Source organism: Eretmochelys imbricata, chromosome 14, assembly GCF_965152235.1.
Source record: "Eretmochelys imbricata isolate rEreImb1 chromosome 14, rEreImb1.hap1, whole genome shotgun sequence".
Lineage (NCBI taxonomy): Eukaryota > Metazoa > Chordata > Testudines > Cheloniidae > Eretmochelys > Eretmochelys imbricata.
This window is the reverse complement of record NC_135585.1, coordinates 53,565,195-53,583,054: the sequence shown is the minus strand read 5'-3', so window position 1 is coordinate 53,583,054 and position 17,860 is coordinate 53,565,195. Positions and strand designations below refer to the sequence as shown.

The 17,860-nt window shown below is 53.1% G+C and overlaps 1 protein-coding gene across 3 annotated transcripts; it reads left to right on the top strand.

The window, feature by feature from the left end:
• Positions 1 to 836: 836 nt before the first annotated feature.
• On the top strand, positions 837 to 17,761 carry LOC144273960 (C-type lectin domain family 2 member B-like). Of its 3 annotated transcripts, none has more exons than XM_077832688.1 (6): positions 837 to 934; positions 6,640 to 6,849; positions 9,898 to 10,014; positions 11,974 to 12,185; positions 13,438 to 13,541; positions 14,653 to 17,761. In XM_077832688.1, exons 2-6 carry the CDS (start codon positions 6,816 to 6,818, stop codon positions 14,789 to 14,791), a joined length of 606 nt encoding a protein of 201 aa, XP_077688814.1. In that variant the 5' UTR covers positions 837 to 934; positions 6,640 to 6,815; the 3' UTR covers positions 14,792 to 17,761. The 3 variants fall into 3 exon arrangements, with proteins under 3 accessions (XP_077688814.1, XP_077688813.1, XP_077688816.1); XM_077832687.1 differs by lacking the exon at positions 837 to 934 and adding an exon at positions 2,406 to 2,505; XM_077832690.1 differs by lacking the exon at positions 837 to 934 and adding an exon at positions 2,406 to 2,505 and having other exon boundaries at positions 14,524 to 14,653.
• The last annotated feature ends 99 nt before the right edge of the window (positions 17,762 to 17,860 follow it).

The window sequence follows — 17,860 nt, the reverse complement described above, 5'->3', positions numbered from 1 at the left end:
GTACGCAGAGGTCTTCCAGGGGGCACATCAACTCATCTAGATCTTTGTCGAGTTTTATAACAGGCTACAGAAAAAGCACGAGCACAAACTGAAATTTCAGACAGAGGATGACTTGTTTACATTGCTCTATAGACTACACACGGACAGGTAAGTACAATATTTATATCCCGATTGATTTATAATTATATGATACAAATGAGAAAGGAAGCAAATTTTCAGTAACAATGGCTGTGACACTTTTGTATTGTTATGTCTGATTTCATAAGCGAGTCATTTTTAAGTGAGCTGAAACTTGGGAGGGATGCCAGACAAATCAGCCTCCTGAAAGAGGTACAGTTGTCTGGGGAGGCTGAGAGCCGCTGGTCCAGAGGCCAGTAAGTATACGTCTACACAGCAAAGGAAAACCCATGGCTGGTCCATGCCAGCTGATTCAGGCTTTCGTGGCTGTTTCATTTTTGTGTAGATTTCTGGGCTCTGGCTCTGGGACCCTCCCACCCGATCGGGTCCCAGAGTCCGAACTCCGGGCTTAGCCCAGATGTCTACACAGCAATGAAACAGCCCTGCAAGCCCAAGTCAAGTGGCACGGGCCAGCCGCAGGTGTCCAGTTGCTGTGTAGACATGCCCTGAGTTTCAAGCAGGCACAAGGCTGGGTCTGGCACCACATGGCCTGTTTGTCTGAATGTTTATCCTGTGCTGATCCTACATCCCTCCTGAGTCATCTCCACTGAGTCAGCCCTGTGATTTATCAGGGGACGGAACAGCCAGTCACAGAAAATCGTGAGTCACCCATATGTGACGGTGCAGAATTTGAGCAGTGTTGGAGCCGTGTCAGTCCAAGGATATTCACAGTGGGTGAGATATCTTTTATTGGACCAACTTCTGCTGGGGAGAGAAACAAGCTTTCGAGCCTGTCTATTCCAAGCTCTGCTGCTGGGTGAGTGGGGGGAGAGGGGGTAAATTGCTTCCCCCCCGTGCCTCAGTTTCCCCATCTGTGAAATGGCACTAATGATTTTTGTAAAGTGCTAGGTGATCTGCTTTATGAAAAGCGCAAGATACAAGCTAGGTATTAATTATTAATTATTATTATTATTAAAGATTGTGAGGTGTTCAGATAATCTGATAAGGGGAACCCTATGGCTAGAGCCCTACTAATCTGGGGGGAAGACCAGATAAATCTGATGTCCACTGGTGTAAGTAAGGGGAAACTGAGGCCCACACAGGGCCATTTTCCATGCGACAGGCTGTTGCCTACATATATCGTAGGCGGCCCCTCCGTCAGCAACAAACCTTGGCACCCTCTAGTGATTTTTCTGTGGGCCCCCTGTTGGCATGCGGGATCCCTCCCCGCACAGAGCCCCCTGCTGGAGTTGTGTTCCCCACCTTCTTCTCTGAACCCAGCCCACTCAAAAACAGGGTGCAGTGGGTAGGGAGACACTGATCAGAGTGAAGACCAAAGGCAGTGGGAACCCTTCCTACCGCCACCCCTCCTACAATTGGTCTTCCATATGCACCATGCCATCAAGGGGGAGGAGAGGAGTTTTTTAAAACCCTGCAGAGGTCTCTGTGTGAGGACGGAAGGGCCAGCTGCTAGCATCCCAGCAGAGCTCTGTGCTGGATTGTTTTAGGGGTTTCCCCTGGACTCCCTGCTCTTCACAGCAGTGTTCAGGCATCTGCTGTTACCAGCTGCCTGTGGCCTTCCAGAGCAGGCTCTCTGCAAACTCAGGCAGACCTCACTGTGTCAGCTGGGGGCATTTTTGGACACCAATCTTTGCAAACCTGAGGAGGGAGCTTGGGGGGGGGGAGGGGGAATGCACAAAGAACCTGCCATGATGGTGAGAAGGTGAGAGAGTGATATGGGGGAGGGGGGCATGTGGGGGACAGAGACCTCCTGGCATGGAGGGACACACAGATGGGGGTAGGAATAGGGGTGAACAGAGGCCCTGGCAATGGGAGGGGGTGACACAGAGCTGATATCATTGGAGAGGGGATTGTGAGGGTGGCACAGCGAGCCTTTGGGTTGGGGGGAGAAAGGGGTACCCTGGTCTAGGGACATGAGGATCTGGGGGGGCACACAGAGCCTTTGGGCTGGGGGGAGAAAGGGGAACCCCCGGTCTATTGGCATGGGGATCTGGGGGGCACACAGAGCCCCTGGCATGAGGCAGGGCGGGGCAGCTGCAGGTGGGGTCTGTGCAACAGAGGGGGGTGCTGGAGGAATGGAGGATGCAAGGGCCTTTGTTGCGTGCAAGGAGCTGGACACAAGCAAAGCAGCTTATCCCCCTTAGGAGCAAATAAAGCAGAAGCTGCGGGCGTGTGTGTGTGCGGGGGGGGGTTAGCTGGAAAAGATTCTAGTTTGAGACCAGGGGAGTCGCTTCAAGCCTTGGGCTGGAGAGAGGGAGAAGGGACTGGGCGGAGCGGGGTTGTTTACATCGCAGCTGGATAAAGTCGCTGCTTTCGTTTTCGCTTCCTCCACCTGCCAGGGCAGCTCCTGCCACAGCGTCCTGGGAGGTGAGTTTATTGCATTAGTTTCCTGATGCAACTCCACGTTTGGCTGTCTCGGTGCTCAGCTGCACTGGGGTGGGGGGGTATGGGGGGGGCAGCTTCCCCTCTGCAGCCGTGATTGTTGGGTTTACTTGTGCACGGAGTTGGGACAGTGGATTGGGGGCCCTCCGCGTGGCACTGGGCAGGCGGGGCCGGCAGGAGTGGGGGGCGGTGCTCCAGGCTGGACCCCCCCCACACACACTTGTGAGGGTGGAAAACTGCAGGTCACCGCCCCGATGATTGTTTCCCTCTCGGGATGGTCTCCCCGTGGAATGACTTGACTCCGGCACCACTGCTCCGGATGAGCTGCTGCCTGTGTGAACGCTTGGCATTCGCATCGGAGCAGCAGCATTGGAATCAACTTTCAAGGGAAGGCAAGCCCTTCCCCCTTCTTCCTCCTCTCCACCCCCCTGCCCCCAGCGAGCAACTCCTGGGCACACTTGACTGCTTTCTTCCTTGCCTCTCCTCTGTACTGGCTGCTGAGGACCAGGAGGGGGCGCTCTCCCCTTGCAGTGAGTGTCAGCACCTGGCTAGGGGGCGCTGTGCTTCAGGGAGCGGGGCTGGGGGCTCAGTAGGGGGCGCTCTCCCCTGGCAGTCAGCGCTGACCCCAATGCACCAGTGCGGCGCTAGGGGGCGCTGTGCTACAAGGAGCGGGGCTGGGGGCTCAGTAGGGGGCGCTCTCCCCGGCAGTCAGCGCTGACCCCAATGCACCAGTGCGGCACTAGGGGGCGCTGTGCTACAAGGAGCGGGGCTGGGGGCTCACTAGGGGGTGCTCTCCCTGGCAGTCAGCGCTGACCCCAATGCACCAGTGCGGCGCTAGGGGGCGCTGTGCTACAAGGAGTGGGGGTGGGGGCTCAGTAGGGGGCGCTCTCCCTGGCAGTCAGCGCTGACCCCAATGCACCAGTGCGGCGCTAGGGGGCGCTGTGCTACAAGGAGCGGGGCTGGGGGCTCAGTAGGGGGCGCTCTCCCCGGCAGTCAGCGCTGACCCCAATGCACCAGTGCGGCGCTAGGGGGCGCTGTGCTACAAGGAGCGGGGCTGGGGGCTCAGTAGGGGGCGCTCTCCCCGGCAGTCAGCGCTGACCCCAATGCACCAGTGCGGCACTAGGGGGCGCTGTGCTACAAGGAGTGGGGGTGGGGGCTCAGTAGGGGGCGCTCTCCCTGGCAGTCAGCGCTGACCCCAATGCACCAGTGCGGCGCTAGGGGGCGCTGTGCTACAAGGAGCGGGGCTGGGGGCTCAGTAGGGGGCGCTCTCCCCGGCAGTCAGCGCTGACCCCAATGCACCAGTGCGGCGCTAGGGGGCGCTGTGCTACAAGGAGTGGGGGTGGGGGCTCAGTAGGGGGCGCTCTCCCTGGCAGTCAGCGCTGACCCCAATGCACCAGTGCAGCGCTAGGGGGCGCTGTGCTACAAGGAGCGGGGCTGGGGGCTCAGTAGGGGGCGCTCTCCCCGGCAGTCAGCGCTGACCCCAATGCACCAGTGCGGCGCTAGGGGGCGCTGTGCTACAAGGAGCGGGGCTGGGGGCTCAGTAGGGGGCGCTCTCCTCTGGCAGTCAGCGCTGACCCCAATGAAGCGCTAGGGGAGCTAGGGTGAAGGTGCCACCTTTAAGCTGCACCCCTGTAACTCATGTAACCCCATTGGGGTTCAGAGAGCCTGGCCCCTTTTACAACCTTGTCCTGAGGCAGCGGAAGGGCGGGTTGTTCTGGGATGGGGAAAGGGGAAGCGACAGGGTGTGCGTGTCTGGAGCTCCGGACAAGAGAGCTCCAAGCGAGCAGGCCCTCACGTAGCGAAGCAGCCGAGAACCTGCCCAAAGCCCGGAAGGGACAGAGCGGCTGACCGGGGACACCCCAAGACGGGAGCCAGAAGGAGCGCCGTGCCAGGGAGGAATCGCCCGAGAAGGACAAACCGGCGCTGGACCCAGGATCCCTGCTGCCCCGAGCCGTGTGGGACCATGAGTGCTGAAGCATGTGACCTTGCATTGGGAATAAGGAGGGAGGCTGTTAGCTAGTTAAGTGGGGAGGTGGTTGCTCTGTGCGGCTTTGCAGAGAGCTGCAGAAGAGGGCACCGGAGGGGTTTGTTGGGGTCTGGGGAAAGTTCACTGCGCCGGAGGTGACTGGGAGCACCCAAGACTCACCTCTGGACTGGAACTGTGCCCGGATCTCCTGAACTCTCAGCGGACACATTGCTCGGTGCCTGGCCTTTCAGACCGCTGGTACCATGGGCCTGTGGGGCCTTGTGTTGGATGTAACCCTGTTTTTCTCCATTCATCCCTCTGTAAATAAATGTTTCCCTTTCCTGTAGTCATTGGACTGCTCTGGATGTGTGGTGTCTTTACTCCAGGGGTGTGGAACAGGTGCCCACGGGGTGACAGGGAGTTTCCCGGCTGCGTTCCTGGAAGCACCTGTTCTTGGCCGGAGCTGCCTGCACAGCGGCCTCCATCTTGGCCACGAGGATGCCATAGTTACACTAAATTGACTTTAAAAATCAATCTCGTTACGCTGAGGCAAATACCTAATGTAGATGCCAGAGTCACTGGAAGGGGGGGTCCGGGGGCCATGTCCCCCTCCCCCTTTTTACTGGCTGTAAGCATAGGTGCAGACTCCGTGGGTGCTCCGGGGCTGGAGCACCCACCGGCAGCCAAGCTCCCCCCACCTCACTTTCCCCCCCCGCCCGAGCATGCCGCATCCCTGCTCCTCCACCTACCTCCCAGCGCATCCCGCCGCCAAACAGCTGTTTGGTGGCACTTAGGACTTTCCAGGAGGGAGGAGTGGGGACGTGGCGCGCTCGGGGGAGGAGGCGGAGAAGAGGCGGGGCAGGGGCAGGGAATTTGGGGAAGGGGTGGAATGGGGGCGGGGCGAGGGTGGTGCAGGGGCGGGGGTGGGGTCGAGCACCCACCGGGAACAGTGGAAGTTGGCGCCTATGGCCGTAAGAGCAAGCAACGGGGGTGGGGCAGAAGAGCGGGCCTATTCTTGGGGAGACGATGCAGGAGCAAGGCCCCAGGGGAAGATGCGGGGTGGGGGCGGGGTCTCGGGGGAAGGGGCGGGGTCTCAGTGGGAATGCGCAGCACGGGGGCAGAATCTTGGGAAGGGGCGGGGCTTCCATGAAACTAGGCAATGGCAGGGCGGGGGCTCAGGGAGAAAGGGTGGTGTGGGGGCGGGGCCTTTGGGGGGCACAGCAGGGGGGCGGGGCCACAGTTCGGGAGCCTGTGGCCCCCTCACTTTTAACTTTTACCTCACATCTCTGCTGCTCCCGGCCCTTCAATGGTTTGTCTTCCTTCAATTGGTTTAAATCTACATCTACGTTAGGAATTTTCACTAGGATCATGAGAAGATCAGTGTTAAAACTGAGTTAGTTACACTGCTACAACCTTTCTAATATAGACAGGCCCACAGATTAGCAATCCAGCACATTCCGCTTGTTCGCAAGCTGCTGGTGGATGCCTGAAAGTTGCCGTTATCCGATGCTGCGGGATCAGCAGAAGTCAGGATTGTGGTGCTGTAGCCAGGAAAGGAACGGCTAGGACGTGATTTCTCTGGCTCCAGCCCCGCAAACCTGCCTGCAAGCAGGGGTTTTCCCTGGAGAGTGGAGATGCTAGGGATTTTTTTTTTTTTTCTAAACTGTCAAGCCGGTTGCCAATAGCCAGACCGGTTACCTTTATAGTCAACTGGACAGTATTGGTTCCAGGCAAAACGTAGTGAGGGTTGTTATTAAGCAGCATCTACTGTAAATATATCTCTGGTTGCATGTGGTTGCTTTTTCTGTGTCACTTTCCTGAAGAGGAGGGGGCATTCCAGCTAAATTTCCACATGGGAACTGGCTTCCTGGAAAATTCCCCTTTAGTTGGACTTTGGACAGGGGCAGTTCTCTTCTTTTCCAGTTGTGGTGGGTGAATAAATTCCCGTGTGTAATCTCTGTCTGTCCATTTTACTTTCTAAAGCCCTTTGCTGTGCGGTGGCGGGGAGGTGGGCCAGGTTTCTGAGGAAACGTGAGGTCGTTCGTTACACTGTTAACGCCTCTGGGTGTGCGGCCCGGCTGGGGAAGGAACTAAGGGTACAGACAAACAGCCAACCCTTGAAAATCGGGACTGTTTCTGTCTCTTGATTTCAGTTTGGTCCAGTCTCTGCCAAGGGGAGAGGATCCGGCGCTGGGATCTCTGAAGTTGATTGCTGCCTCCGGACTGGACCGAATTGCAGCTAGAGAGGAACTGGTCGGAGCCCAGCGCCCACACCCCAGCGTTCATCTGTCTCGGTGAGAGAGGAGAGGTGACAAAAGGCGTGGATCCCATGGCTTTAGAGCAGTCGCTCAATGGAAGACAAGGTAACTAACGCTTGACTGAGTAGGAACAGCCTGGGGGCTACATCTATACTTAGGGTGTCCAGGTGCCTGGTTTTCAACTGGAAAGTCCAGTTGAGAAGGGGACCTGACAATGTCTGGTCAGATCTACTGACCGGCCATGCAAAGTCCGGTTACTGCTGGTGGGGGAGGCAGGGCGGTGCCAGGTCATCACCCGTGCCAGCCCCTACTCAGCCGGGGTCACCTCCTACCTGCGTCGGGCGGCTGCAGCTCCCAGCCCTGGCTCCGCAGGCGAATTCCTCCCGACCCAGGAAGGGGAGAAGGGGGAATAAGCAGCAAGCAAGGAGGGAGGAGGGAAAGAGGAGCAAATGGGGGGCGGGGCTTTGGGAGGGAAGAGTCAGGGCAGGGGCGGGGCCCCGGGGGAAGAGGTGCAGCTTTGGGCGAAGAGTCAGGGCAGGGGCGGGGCCTCGGGGGAAGAGGTGCAGCTTTGGGCGAAGAGTCAGGGCAGGGGCGGGGCCTCGGGGGAAGAGGTGCAGCTTTGGGCGAAGAGTCGGGGCAGGGGCGGGGCCTCGGGGGAAGAGGTGCAGCTTTGGGCGAAGAGTCGGGGCAGGGGCGGGGCCTCGGGGGAAGAGGTGCAGCTTTGGGCGAAGAGTCAGGGCAGGGGCGGGGCCTCGGGGGAAGAGGTGCAGCTTTGGGCGAAGAGTCAGGGCAGGGGCGGGGCCTCGGGGGAAGAGGTGCAGCTTTGGGCGAAGAGTCGGGGCAGGGGCGGGGCCTCGGGGGAAGAGGTGCAGCTTTGGGCGAAGAGTCGGGGCAGGGGCGGGGCCTCGGGGGAAGAGGTGCAGCTTTGGGCGAAGAGTCGGGGCAGGGGCGGGGCCTCGGGGGAAGAGGTGCAGCTTTGGGCGAAGAGTCGGGGCAGGGGCGGGGCCTCGGGGGAAGAGGTGCAGCTTTGGGCGAAGAGTCGGGGCAGGGGCGGGGCCTCGGGGGAAGAGGTGCAGCTTTGGGCGAAGAGTCGGGGCAGGGGCGGGGCCTCGGGGGGAAGAGGCGGGGTGGGGGGAAGGTTCTGGCATACCTGCTAGACTGTCTGTTTCTTAAATATTACAAAATTGGCAACCCTACCTATGCTGCCTTCTGGGGGTTGGCATCAAGAGTCCTGGGTCCCAAGCTTCTACACGCAGGCCCCCTGGTTCGTAGGCGCAGCTGGTGTTTTCCAAGCACAGACATGAGACGATGGTTGTATGGTGGGATTTTGTGGCCTGGTGTGACCCAGGTCTGTTTGGTGTCGTGCCCTGTCCCCTGTCTAGTGGCATCTAAAGATCAATGAGTCTGCTACAGTCTTAGCTAAGAAGTATGTGGCTTTTAGTTCACGCAGTAGAGGCTCATACACTGAGCTTCACTGGTTCCAGGTTCGATCCCGCCTGCCAACAGACCGTGTTCCACTTGCATAGTGTTCATATGACTGCTTGGGTTTGTTCTTTCTCGCTCTGCTTTATGCTAAGGACAACTGAGCCAAGTTTTCCATTGCTGCACCTGTTTCACCCAGAATCCCACAGTGGGCATTGCTGAGACTAGCTATGTGCCGGGCAGGAGGGGAACTGGATTGCTTGTTTATGCAAACATAGGTTTCTGTAGACATACAGTAAATGCACACCTGCTCCTGTGGCTTCATCCTCCAGGGCCTCTGAAATGCTTCCATCAGGAATATTTTGACGTTGGTCTAGCATTCCGTTCCATGATTGAAGGGATTTCAAAGAAACCGTTAACTTCTGCCCAAAACAGTTTTCATTGAACGGACACAGTCATTTATTCAAACAGTACAACGGCCCCCTCCATCCAGGGGTCTTTGCAGCCCTTACAAACAGCCAGAAATAATGCTGACCACCCACGTGGTGAGGTAGGGATCGTCCCCACCTTACCAAAAATGGGGAAACTGAGGACCTGGAGAGGTGAGGAGGAAAACTTTTAAAGCTTCCTCACTTTCAAAAGGAAGTTTGAAGACTTAGGAGCCTAAATGTCATTGATCCCCCCCTCCCCAGTGAAATTTAGGCTGCTCCGTATCGAAGTGAAGTTGGTTTTTAAATGGGGTTTAAATTCCTAGAGCACTTGGAGTCAGTGTTTCAAAGGCAAGTTAGTGATTTGCCAAAGGTGATATGGAGTCTGTGGCGGGCTCAGATTGCTTGACTCTCAGTCCTATTTTGACTAGTCTGGACCGATAAAGAGTGATCAGTGCAGCCCCAAAACTGGGAGCGGGCTCATCTCCTTTCTGAGGATCCTGTGGATGTGGGAGAAGGGAAGGAAAATGCCCTTTTTTTTTGCTGAAGTTTTGGTGGCTTAATTATTTTGGCTGGATGGAACTAACTTGAGAAATAGTCAGATGAGGCACCTTAGGGAAGCTAAAAGGAAACCGTGCAGAAGGAAAGTCTTGTGGCTAATTCACAAGACTTGGAGTCATGCATCTGCTGCTGGCTTATTGTGATCCAGAGCAAGCCGCCCCTCTCTCTGCCTCGGTTTCCCTATCTGTGAAGTGGTGGCGATACCGCCTAGCAGGTAAGCAGATAAGCTCCGTGATGGCAGAGGGCTGTGAGCATTGGAGGGAAGGAGCTGTGGAAGTGCAAAGTCAGTGACCCCTTGGGATTTCTCCAGAGTTTTCCGCTGCCTTCCACGAACCTAGGGTTGCCAACTCTGACTGAAGCTATTCTGGGAGTCCGTCCCCCCCACACACACACACACATGATGTAATGTAGGTTTTTTTCAAATATCCTATTAAATCTCTCTGATTGCTTCAATAGTCACTGGGAGATTGATGGTGATTCCAGGAGACTCCAGGCCAATCCTGGAGGGTTGGCAACCGTACATGAACCTGGTTCCATTAAATGTGGAAGCACCGACCTTTGGGTGTCAGACTGCGAGGGGCACCGTACCAGGGGCACTTTCTCAGCAGCATTAATACTTTACCATCTGTTCCCCACCTGGGAAGCCAGTTGTCCTGGCGATGGGCCAGCTAATGGAATGCTACCTGGCCTCTGGCAAGATAAATGCCATCTGGTACCATGAACGGGTTTTGTTCTCTTTCAGGTGACTTGCTTCACCTTAGACACAGGAAACCAGTTGGGTGGAAAGTCCCCCTGATTGTCGGTGTTGTACTCACAGTCGTTGTTGTGATTGTTGCTGTTCCCATGATACTTTTGTCCGGTGAGTTGTCAGCCTTCACTGCTGTCATAAATAGAAAGGGAAGGGTAACAACCTTTATGTAACATCAAATCCCTCCTGGCCAGAGGTACAGAATCACTTACCCGTAAGGGGTTAATCATTTCCATTAACCTAGTTGGCAGCTGACCAGAAGGACCAATGGGGAAAGAAGATACTTTCAAATCTGGACGGGTGGAGGTTTTTGTTTATGCTCTTTTGTTGTGTGCCCTCTCGGACAGAGAGAGGGACCAGAGCAGGAAAAAACATCTCCTAAAAAGATCCTGAATTAAATTACAGAAATTGTAATAGCGAGGAAATGCATTAGAGTATCTTTTGTTTTAGCTTGTGAATTTTCTCTATGCTAAGTGGGAGGTTTATTCCGGTTTTGTAACTTTGAAGTTGAGCCCAGAGGGGAATCCTCTGTGTTTTAAATCTTTTTATTACCCTGTAAAATCACCTTCCACCCTGATTTTACAGAGGTGCTTTTTACTTTTTTTTTTTTTAATAAAGTTCTTCTTTTAAGAACCTGATTGGTTTTAGTGTCCTAAAAACCCAAGGGTCTGGTCTGTGCTCACCTTGTTACCATATTGGTTGGTATATTATTCTCAAGCCTCCCCAGGAAAGGGGGTGACAGGCCTTGGAGGGGATATTTTGGGGGGCTAGAGCTCCAAGTGGCCCCTCCCTGAATGTTTGTGTGAATCACTTGGTGATGGCAGCAATACTGTCCAAGGACAGGGAAAGGAATTTGTGCCTTGGGGAAGTTTTTAACCTAAGCTGGTGGAATATAAGCTTAGGGGGTCTTTCATGTGGGTCCCCATATCTGTACCCCAGAGTTCAGAGTGGGGAGGGAACCCTGACAACTGCCCATTCCCCAGCCACAGGCTCTCTCCTAGGGGGCGTGAGGTGGGGAGGCATGTGGGGTCATATGCCCCCACTCAGATTTCTGTCGGGGTGCATGGCTGAGAGGGACATGCCTGCGAAAGGCACCAGCAGCAAGCGCTCCCGCCGAGCCCCACTCGGTGACACCCAGAGCAGGGAAACGAGACGGGGCTGGCAGCCCAGGGTACAGGGAAGCCGGGTGACTCGCATCCTTCCTCGCCAGCCAGCAGCTGCAGTTACCAAGTCTGTTTTGGCTTGAAATTACATGTATGCGATGCTTCCGGCAACCGCCTCTGCTGGTCCCTTTGGTTACCCCCCCCCCAATACTTTCCACAGAGAAGCTAGCTTAAAACAGCCCTTCTGGCTGGAAGTGTTTCCCTAGCTCGTGGGGACGGTCCCTCCACGGGAAGGCTTAGGAGACTCCTGGGATCAGATTTTAAAATGCTCCGGGCCAGATGTTCAGGACCCAACGGGCCGAGCCCTTTTGAAAATCCAGCGGCTCCTTTTGGTGTGTCAGTGGGAGCTGAGTGTTTGTGCAGATCTGGCCCTGAAAGCTTCTGAAACGTCCGGCAGCTGCGCAGAAGGGCTGCCGGAAGAGGACGGCAGACAACTGTACTAGACCAGAGGACAAGTCAGCCTTGAGCAAACAACCAAAGCGCCTTTAAACCGGCAAATCTGGGCTTGCACCTGGTACGTGACCCATTTCAATGTTAATCGATTTGTCGGCACAGAAAGGTGCTACCCACGATCCACAAGGTGGCATGTTTATCAGCTTCCTCCAGCTTCCTCCCTTGAGTTTAGGAAAAGCAAAATCTCTTATCACTAAAAGAAAAGGAGGACTTGTGGCACCATAGAGACTAACCAATTTATTTGAGCATAAGCTTTCGTGAGCTACAGCTCACTTCATCGGATGCATTCAGTGGATGCATCCGATGAGGTGAGCTGTAGCTCACGAAAGCTTATGCTCAAATAAATTGGTTAGTCTCTAAGGTACCACAAGTCCTCCTTTTCTTTTTGCGAATACAGACTAACACGGCTGCTACTCTGAAACCACTCTTATCACTGTTACTCTCTTAACTTCAGTGAAATCTCCACCCGAATCCAAGCTGCCTCATGTCTCCACCCCAACCCAGCTAAATGCAAAACGCCCTACTGCCTGCTGCCCGGATGGCTGGGTCGGGTTTCGAGGGAAATGCTATTATTTCTCTGATACTGAGGGGATCTGGGACTCCAGCCAGAGCCTCTGCTCTTCACTCAATGCCTCCCTGGCTGAGATCGACACCCAGAAAGACCTGGTAAGGGAAAACGAAAAATAAAACGGGTATAGACACCAAGCGGCATGTTGGTATGATCTTGTCCCAGGGTTCCTTCTAGTGCTCTTGTGAGGAACAAATCAGCTGGAACAAAAGCTCTGGCAGCTGAACCCTCAACTCAGATAGATACAAATATTCATATATTTTAAAAAATCCAGCCGTGTTAATTAGAACATTAGAACGGCCATACTGGGTCAGACCAATGGTGCATCTAGCCTAGCGTCGTGTCTCGGATGGTGGCCCTTACCAGAGCTTCAGGGGTAGGGTTCAGCACAGAGAATTTCTGGAGTGACCCACCTCTGTCTTCCACTTCCAGCTTCTGGCAGTCAGAGCTTTAGGGTCGCAAGCCTGCGTTTGCGTCCCTGACCATCTTGGCTAATAGCCATTGATAGGACTTCTCTAGTTCTTAATGGTGATTTGCAAAGGGTTTTTAAATAAATTTGGACTTGGGTCCCAATAAATCTTACTCCGTCTCTGAGGACACTAGATGGGGAATGCTGTGAGTTACTACCGAGAATTCTTTCTCAAGTGTCTGGCTGGTGGGTCTTGCCCACTTGTTCAGGGTCTAAATAATCACCATCTATTGGGTCGGGAAGGAATTTTCGTTGTGGGTCAGATTGGCAGAGACCCTGCAGGTCTTCTTGCCTTCCTCTGCAGCATGGGGCATGGGACATTTGCACGTTTAAACTAGAGTAAATGATTCTCTGTAACGTGAAGTCTTTAAATTATGATTTGAGGACTTCAGTAACTCAGCCAGAGGTTATGGGTCTATTACAAGAGTGCCTGGGTGAGGTTCAGTGGACTGTGATGTGCCAGAGTTCAGACTAGATAATCATGAGGGTTTCTTCTGGCCTTAAAGTCTGAGTCTTGCAGACAAGTGCTATCTGCCCCAGTCCCCCCACCAATATCCGCCGCAGTCCTCCCACCAGATACTTGCCACTGTGCCCAACAGTGTAAGCATGTTAGCTGGATGTCGCTATAAAAACATTTAGCAGCAAAATAGTTAACGTTGAGTTCACCGTCACTAGGTTTCAGAGTTAACAGGGGTGGAGCTGAAGTGTGCAGTTCATCGCTAATGTTTGAGATTCTCTGCAGATTCAGGGACCATCTACACTAGGAAAGCGATTTGTTTCAGGCAGCAGGTCCCCTTGAAGCGGTGACTGAAAATAGCTTAACCGTTTCAACAGCATTACAGACTATAATGAATAAGGTGCTTTTTTTTTTTTTTTTTAAGAACTTCATTATGCGATACAAAGGCCCCTCTGAGTACTGGATTGGCCTGAAGCGAGTATCGGCGCAGCTCTGGCAATGGGTGAATGGCGAACAGTTCAACAACCTGTGAGTCCTTTTCTAGCTAGTCACTTTGTTGGGTTCCGAATGGGAAAAGGGCTGCATTCAGGCAGGTAAAAAAATTAGTTATTCCCAAAACATGGGTTACTTTTCTCCTTTGTGACATTTCCCCGGGTCTTTGGGGCTCATCCCCCATCGCTGACCTAGCAGATCAGCAGGCTGCATGCCCTTCCCCAGGCTTCAACCCTCTAATGCGCGGCTTAGGTGGAAATGAAAGACCCAGGTATTTTTCTGAAAAGTTCAGTGGGGATTTAAGCCCAGATTTTAAAGGTACTTCAGCATTGCAAAGCCGAAATAATTTTAGGAACATGAGTCACTTTCAGAAGTGACTTAGGCTCAGAGGCGGATTAAGGTTTTGTGGGGCCCTGGGCCAGATCAAGTGGGGGCCCCTCCCCACCCCTTCCGCCTGCAGTCCCGCCCGGCCCCGCCAGCGCTCTTGCTGGGGAAATGAGGTCAGGGCGCGGGGGCTTGCCTCGCTCCGCCCGCCTGGCGCTCCTGCTAGGGAGTGAGGGGAAGCCCCCACACCCTGACCCTGCTCCCTGGCACGAACGTTGGGCAGGTGGGGCAGGGCACAGGGGTGCCTCAATTTGCAGGGACCCCTAGGCAAGGGCCTCATTGGCCCAGTGGCTAATCTGCCACTGCACAGGCTCCTAAGTCACTTGGGCCTCGCAATGCTGAGCAGAGGAGCAGTGCCTAAATAACTTTCTGGAGCTTATCCCTTCCTCCTCCTCCCTAGCAAAAAACAGTAGGAAGAGAGTCTCCAGTGCCCATGCTGAGTTAATGCCAGTGGCTGCTGATGAGGAATCTGGCAGGACAATCCCTGAGGTCGTAGCTATGCTGCAGAAATAACCACGTTTGTGACCCAGCTACGTTAAAAGGTGTCTTGCATTGCCAGTGTGGACAAAAGATAGTTCCTTAACCCTACTGGAGATCAGCATTTTAGTCTCTTCCTCCCCACCCTTCTTGCCAGGAAGAGTTCGAGTGGAATGAGTGATGCAGGAAGGGGGCGATCCTGAGGGGTTTCACTGGATGTGCCCCTCTGTCGGGGCCCATACCTGGCCCCCGCCCGACTCTAATCACCAGGGCGTCTCCGTCGCAGGTTTACGGTAAGAGGAGAAGGCGACTGCGCATACCTGAGCGACGGCTTTGCCACTTCGTCGTGGTGCTCCACGAAGCGCTACTGGATCTGCAGCGAGCCCGACGGGATGCGAAGGGAGGACGCGATGCCAGGGGACTGAAGGGCGAAGCCTGGGGAAACGCCTCCAGACCCAGCTGCCTTACACTCCAGACATCGCTCAAGAAGATCCTTGATAGAGCTTGACAGTCGTTTTTTTTTTTTAATAAGCCTCTCTTCTGATTTTCTCTGTGTTGTGGCCCTTGCATAATCCTCTCGTTCCTGGTTGTGTACTAAGACCTGGTCTACACTTAAAGCTTAAAACTCACTCCTGAATGCTGTAGTTAGGCCGATGTAACCCCCAGTGTAGTCGCAGCTAAGTTGCCCTCGCTACCGTCACTTGGGAAGGCAGAGTTCTTACAGTGACGGAAAACCCTCTTCTCCCATGGTAGGAGATATCTATGCTCTGGGGCTATGCCAGCGTAGTCCGCCGCCATGTCCCCATACCGTAGATACGGATAAAACCCCTTCCCAGCTTCCACTGCTGCTGTCTGTCAGGGGGTGTCTACACCTCAATGAGGGTACGTGGGGGTTACGCTACCCACCCAAGTCTTTACCCAGGGTTCCAGCCTGCGCAGCTGCGGCATCATTGCTCCAGTGCTAGCTAGATTAAAATTAGCTTGTGTACGTCTACATTAATTGCAGCCAGACCCTATGCTTGCAATGTAGACGTACCCGCAGCTCTGCTGGGCCGGCTGGGCGGGGAGGCAGCACAATTGAAACAATCTTAAATAGCAACAGGGTAAGAAAATCCACAGCAAGCAGAGATGTGAAACACAACATCCTCCCAAGGGAAGGAAGCTGCGGCAAGACACAAGCAGCCAGGCTGTGGGTTTTCTTCGGCGGTTGCAGAGCCAGGCTCCATTCGCTCATGCCGTCTCCCGACACCGAGCAACAAAGTTGTAAGTTAAAGCTAAATGGGACTGGGATCTGAACTCACCAAAAGGCCCTTTGTTGATGCTCATTCAGAGCTACCTCCTGCATAGGGTCGACTGGGGTGTGTTGTCTCCAGGATCAAAACGTAGTTGTTCCATCTTTGATGGAGAGTCTCTGTTGTGGAGCCAAAAAGATAATTAAGGAGGGCCAGAAATGAGAGGCAGGTTCAAATGGAAATCGAAATGTCTGTATGTTTGAGAGTGTTAGGGCCTTGCTGGGCTCATTGAGACTGGAAAGGGAAGGCCAGGCATGCGTGCCAGAAGTTGATAACTAGCGAGGCGAGCTAGCAGAACAGGTAGAGAGGCGGCTGCGGAGATGCCGAGGAGCGGCGTTTGCCCTCGTGAGAAGGCAGCCGGTTGTGTACTCTCCAGTAGCAATGCGTCACCAGTGCGTTCCAGCCTACAAACTCCTAGGCAGAGCAAATGCCTTTTACTTTAATTGAGGCCTCTTTACGAGTTCCAGGCGGAGAAGCTGGAAGCGTGGCTCCCGGCACTCTGAGCCTGTCCACACTGGAGCCTTAAAGCACTCAAACTTGCTGCATTCGGGGGGGGGGGGGCAGTGTTTTTTCACACCCCTGAGCCAGAAAGTTAGAGCGCTTCGTTTTGCCAGTGTAGACGTGGCCTTAGATAAGTACAAAGGTCAACGTGGTCAAACCCTAAGACGTAGAGTTTTTAGATGCTGCAAGGTTCATTTTTTAAGTGTTGCTTAAGAGTTTAATTCCCCTTGGACTCCTTTGCAAGCCAAGTTACGAGTACTTTTGTGGAGGACAAGATGTGTATTTTCCCCTAGTTTGGGTATTTTGTAGCTGCATCATCTGTTCAGACCATGGGAGGCTGAATCTAAATAATTGAAATGTGGAAAGTCTCACAACTCATGAAAATTAATCGGGTGATGCCATGGAGTGTTCACCTCTTTAACGATTTGCTGTTCACTACTTTTGTTTTATGAAGTTTGATATGACTTAGTCATTCCTATAAGCTAACTATAAAAGAAAAAAGCACCTTATTTTTCCTTCTGTTGTAATTTGCTCATAGTCATTGCTCATAAAGTTTCAGGCTGGGGGGTACCTCTTGTTTTGTTTAATCTGTCTCCCCTCCTTCTCACTTAGAGACAATGGAGTATTTTCTAACGAAAAGTTTGTCAGAAAATATGTCTTTGTTGAACATGAATGGATGAAACTTCATTTTCAGTGAGTTCATCTTTTACGTTTTCTGAAGTTGTTTTTTTTTCTTTTAATTTATTATCAAAACCATTTCAGGGGGAAGCCCAACTTTTCCAGAATTTTGTAAATGTCTTGAACTGTGGAGTTTTTTTTCATTCTTCTCTCCACTTTCTGGCTGCCTTCCAACTTTTGCCAGGCGGAAACGAGTAAGAGCGTTTCCGAAAGTAATGCTTTGTGTTCAATTAACCTTTCAAAGTGAAGATGTTCCTTAAAAAAACTACAGGAGTACTTGTGGTACCTTAGAGACTATTGCTCAGATAAATTGGGAATTCTGTTCTTTTTGCGAATACAGACTAACACGGCTGCTACTCGACCTTAAAAAACTACCCCCTTCACAGACCCATACAAACCCTTTCTCACTCACTGTCTCCAAAGTGGAAGAAATTGGGAATGAATAAAAACATGTAAGTGGGGAAAGAAGTTTTGCACTTAAATTGTTCCATTAGGATGTTTGAAAGGGGATATTTTTTTCCCTGTGAAAACTTTTGTAAGGCAAAATGCTGCTTTTCTAGCTAGCTCTAGTCTTTATTTTTGTTGGTCTCCTCTTATGTATTGGTTTATTTTTATTTTTTCCCCTGACTCGGTGCCATCTGCTGGGCTGGAGAAGATGCTGCAATGTTGTCTAGGTTTATTTCAGAGCGCCCTGAACTGCTGTGTAGAGACCAGGGCTGGGAGGATCAAGGTGGATTTGAGCCTAGCTGGGTGGCTCTTCCAGGCGATCCCAGTATGGAAATACCCACTGCAAGCATTAAAATAGGGGGGAAGCTAATATACCAATCAGCGATACAAACTCAATACAGGGATTATTGTACAGATTTAATGTGCCTAGCTCTGTGACTACTTGTACTTGTAATTAAAATAATTATTCAACACTCAGATGCCTGTGTTCAAGAAGATCTGTCCTCTCAGTCATACTTTCACATCTGCGCCTGCGAAGTGCAGCTCTGCGAGGTTTCCATTCGTACGTGTGTTTGC

Coding starts and splice junctions, on each gene's coding strand:
- LOC144273960 (XM_077832688.1), top strand. CDS start 6,816: ATGGCTTTAGAGCAGTCGCTCAATGGAAGACAAG. Junction 10,015..11,973: donor TCCCATGATACTTTTGTCCG/GTGAGTTGTCAG, acceptor TCTTAACTTCAG/TGAAATCTCCACCCGAATCC. Junction 13,542..14,652: donor GGCGAACAGTTCAACAACCT/GTGAGTCCTTTT, acceptor TCTCCGTCGCAG/GTTTACGGTAAGAGGAGAAG.